The sequence below is a fragment of the Notolabrus celidotus genome, chromosome 17 (assembly GCF_009762535.1).
Source record: "Notolabrus celidotus isolate fNotCel1 chromosome 17, fNotCel1.pri, whole genome shotgun sequence".
Lineage (NCBI taxonomy): Eukaryota > Metazoa > Chordata > Actinopteri > Labriformes > Labridae > Notolabrus > Notolabrus celidotus.
In genome coordinates this window covers 8,468,427-8,472,845 of record NC_048288.1, presented here as the reverse complement: position 1 = coordinate 8,472,845, position 4,419 = coordinate 8,468,427, and the positions used below count along the sequence as shown (strand labels likewise).

At 39.9% G+C, this 4,419-nt stretch overlaps 1 protein-coding gene across 1 annotated transcript; it reads right to left on the bottom strand.

Moving 5' to 3' along the window:
• Positions 1-3,009: 3,009 nt before the first annotated feature.
• Positions 3,010-4,049, bottom strand: LOC117829145 (musculin). Its single transcript, XM_034706709.1, has 2 exons — positions 3,591-4,049; positions 3,010-3,404 (listed from the first exon to the last, which is right to left on the bottom strand). Exons 1-2 carry the CDS (start codon positions 4,017-4,019, stop codon positions 3,321-3,323), a joined length of 513 nt encoding a protein of 170 aa, XP_034562600.1. The 5' UTR covers positions 4,020-4,049; the 3' UTR covers positions 3,010-3,320.
• Between the last annotated feature and the right edge of the window lie 370 nt (positions 4,050-4,419).

Here is a 4,419-nt window from a genome sequence, read left to right as displayed (position 1 = left end):
TTCTTGAATTAAATAAACCAACAACAAACGCTTCAATTGCTATTCAGTTTACACAACACAATTTATAAATGTCAATGAATCCACATCTCTTTTCCACAGCACATCTTCTTACTTTGAACAGGTGTTACTAATCACAGTAACGATGGCTGTGTTCTGTTACACTGAGCAATAACAGGCTGAAGGTGGAAGAGCAACATGCTTTGCCTTCTGCCCTCCGTGTCTATCACACTGTCATGGAGCTTCACATTTACTAAACTAGATGACTCTTTACAATATTTGCCAAACACAAATACTTATTAAAGATAATGTTTTAGCAGGTAGTTTTAGTGTGTTGATATACTGTACGTACAATGGGTTTGACGTCAGATCGCAGCATTAGTACTAGAAAATGTATCCTCATGGGAACTCACTACACTCAACACTGCAAAACTCTGTCTGGTAAAACTGTCTATTTACACTCAATATAAGTTACATTCACTGGTCAAGTCAAGAAATAATATCTAATTCAAGATCTAAAAAGCCAGAAATGAGGTCTGGATTGCTAGTTTTGAGTAAAATTATTTATGTCTATAGATTAATTTCAGGACTGATCTAGTTGAAGTGACTTTTATTAAGTGTAAAGAGATATTTTGACTAGAAGTGAGTCAAACACTTGCTAAAATCTGAGTTTATGCAAAGCTGGAATTTTAGTTTAGAGCAATGTTTCAACTTTCAGGGTTTTAAAACCTTAATCAAATGCCTGTTTGACTTTAACTTAAGGATGGTTATTTTGTGTTTTATAGGCTCAGTGTTTCAAAAAATGATGCTGAATGCTTACAGATCAGACTGTAGATGTACCTCAGTGATGAAGAGAATGCCTTTTTATCATAAGATTTAAATGTTCATTCAATTCTTATTTTAAGTATCAACTCTGCACATGACTTCAAAAGACATCTGCCTTGCTCAGCTAAATATGGTATCAAACTTTTCTCCACTAGATGCTGCTCACGTAACATGACAACCTGCATAAAGAGAAGTGGAACCACACAGCAAAGCTTCTCATCTTATTAGTGTCCTTTTTGACAGCCCAGTTCGTGCTCCTATACATTTGGCACCATGTTTTTTTTGGTTTGTCTGTGAAATACAAAAATATCCCCCTTAAAAATTGATATCAGCTCACTGTGAGTGAATGCCAAACCCAAACATCATCATTTTTAGCTGACATGTCATATTTTGATGAATGTCCTCTCATTTTCAGTGCAGTCAACACACACATAAGACATTTACAAGTCCCTCTTTTCCATCGGTGGCACATTTGGAGTTGATGGTGCGAGTAGGGAGCGGGCCGAGTGTGAGAAGGCAGCAGCTCATTAGCCGTGCGGATCCAGCAGAGCGGTTTCTCTCCCTCTCCCAGGAGAGCAGCTCAGACTTCTGGGAACCTCAACGACGCGCCAACAGCTGCAGCTCCACATGAACCTGATGAAAAGTTTCTCCTCTCTCCGTCTCTTTGTCCGTCTCAGAACTTTGTCCGTCTGTCCTATCCGTCTGTACTCACATCATTTTGGGGGTTTAACTGAATGAAAGAGAGATCACTGTCCAACATGAAGTGTGTGTTTATGAGCGTGTGTGTGCATGTTTGGCTTCAAATGTGTGTGTTAAAGAGGGTTGGCTTCTGCTGCTCTCTGAACTTTTGACCAACACTTTCAGAAGGTTTTTGTTTTGACTGAAATCTGAACAACTGCAGCTCGTCTGATGACACAGCTAAGGATCCGTGGAGGCCTGCTGGCAGAGACGATTAGCTGATGTTTTTCTGTCTCTAATTTGACAGTTTATGACTCTGTAAGAGATTTGCACATTTACTGATCATGTTCATGGTGTTTAAAGATCCATTAAACAAGCATTACAGCAAACACAGCTGCATCATCTGCAATGCATCAGATTTCACATTTCAGAATAAAAGAACGTGCAGAAATATGCAAAGCAGTACGCAGTATCAAAGTTTCATTTAGTTTTGTATGTGTTTGTACAAGTATGTCACATTTTATATAACATGATTAAACAAAATAGACACTTTTTTATCTTATGGGTTATCAATCTGCAAATGTTTCCCATGCTATGCCTTGAAGTAGAATTAGTTGAGTCACACAAATTAACACTTTTTATTTGCTTATTTCATGCCTCCTCCTCAAGGCCTATGCGTGCTGCAGCTTTTGACCAGTGTCATCAACCTTTGTCACAAACATCCTACTCCTTTTTTTACACAAAAGTTCACGTTTCAGCTTGTAGTGTTTAACAAACTCACAACAAGAGTTCCAGTTCAGCAAACTCACAATAAGCTGCAACCAAATTATAAGGAACTAACTACAGTATTAAAGCTCCAGTGAGGAACTTTAAGTTTATGTTGATTTTCACGCCCCCTGTGGACAAAACAGGACATCTTATCTTAATGATGATTCTGTCCGATACCTACATAGGTTGTTTCTTTAACAAATATCTAATCCTGTTGAATCTGTCACCCATTGTAAATATTTAATGTTGGAAATGCAAAGAAAGGCTATTAATTCAATCAGCTGATCTGAAACCTACCATGCAGCAGTGAATGAAAGCATTAAAAATGTACTCTGCTTTAGTTGTCATCTTGTTGCTAATGGTTTTGTTTGCTTCTCTCGGGCCATAAAGAGACATCAGAATTTTTTTTTGTCTTTTTCATAACCAGTTTAAAACTCCTCACAGGAGCATTAAATTTGATTTAACACAAGATGTGAAACATTACTGATCAAATTGTATCTGAAATGCAAAAATATTACACGTTCAAACACGATAAATGCTCTTTCTCCAAACTAGAAAAGTTCTGCTGCGTATTATAATGATATAGAGTCAATGTTTCACACTCACACACAAAACTGTAGACTTCCAAAGCTATATATATAGATATACATCTATATTTTGTGATATATATTTTTAACATTTAATTGCATGTAAAACATACTCACAAAAAAGGTAGACAAAAGAGATACATGGCTACATTTTGCCACATCTAAATTGTTTTACATTTAGAATCAGCATGAGTCAAAAATAAATGAGCTTACACACAGTGTAAACATGCTTTAACACTTATTACATGCACACAAATATATATATATGAGAGCAGACTGGGAGTTATGTCTTTATTCTCTAAAGACGTGTTCTGAATTTCACAGTCTTCGTGTTTTGAAGCTCAGGGTTCAGAGTCATTGTTTTTGGCACCCAGGGTGGGATACTGCTCCACAAACATGAGGAAAATTCTCCAAAGATGGCCTCTTTACGGGAAGAGTCTACGTTACATATTGGAGTGTGGAGTCTCATGCTGTAGCTCCACACAGCCTGACAGTGGATGAGATGTCTTGGCTGTCCTCTGACCGTCCAGTCATCATAAAAGGCCAAGTCTGTTCAGGCAAAGAGCAACAGGTTAAACAGCGAAGCAACACCCAAACACATACCCAGATCACTCTAAAAATACAACCATTAGCGGTTTCCGTTCGTTTATGCACTTTTTAAAATATGTTGCTGGTATATTTCACGTGAAGTCTTTATTGTCACCACGCTTGCGTTGAAAAGTCGTATCTTCTTACCAGGTTGACCGGGTGCGCAAATCTGTTCTCAAAGCGCTCCTCCTGCAGCAGCTGTCTCAGGTGAGAGATGTAGCTCGAGGCGAGTCTCAGCGTGTCTAGTTTGGACAGCTTGGTGTCCGCGGGTACCCAGGGCAGGCTGGTTTTCAGCCTGGAGAACGCTTTGCTCAGCACTCTCATGCGCGACCTCTCTCTGGCGTTGGCCGCGTTTCTCTGCGTCTGGCGCGCGTCCCTCTGGGGGTGCGCTTTGGAGGGTTTGAGTTTAAGATGCTTCGTCCTCCCCTCCTCGGCGTCTTCCTCCAAATCCTCATCAGAATAGTGGTTGGGATTATAGCAGCTGGTTTTGTGTTTTGTTCTCTCGAGGGCCGTGGTAGTCCTTCTGTGACATGTCTCATAGTCCTCAGCATCACTTGCAGCAGAGCCGGTGGACATGATGCACCACCTGTGCCTCCAAAGCGCACTGGAGAGGCTCTTTGGCAAAAACAGGTACTACAAATTTAAAGTCTAAGTGTATCAATAACAAGGATAAGACTATCAAACTCTAATTAAAGAACCCTGCAACTTATTTCTTGTCAATGTTTCAGCATCAACCTCCTGGGTCAAGTCTGGAAGTTGCAGCCCTATCCAAAAACTAAAACATGCCTCCTTTCTTGGCTGCCCCTCTAATTTAAGTGTCCAGGACTTGGCATCTTTACACTTTTTTTCTGTGCATTTCTCCTCCCCTTTTTCTCAAAGCCACCATGACCTCAGTGAGACCACAACTGTCTCCTTGTGGACTCTGTTAAGGACTTCAGCAGCTCATCTGCAGCTTGATAATGACACTAATCCATGT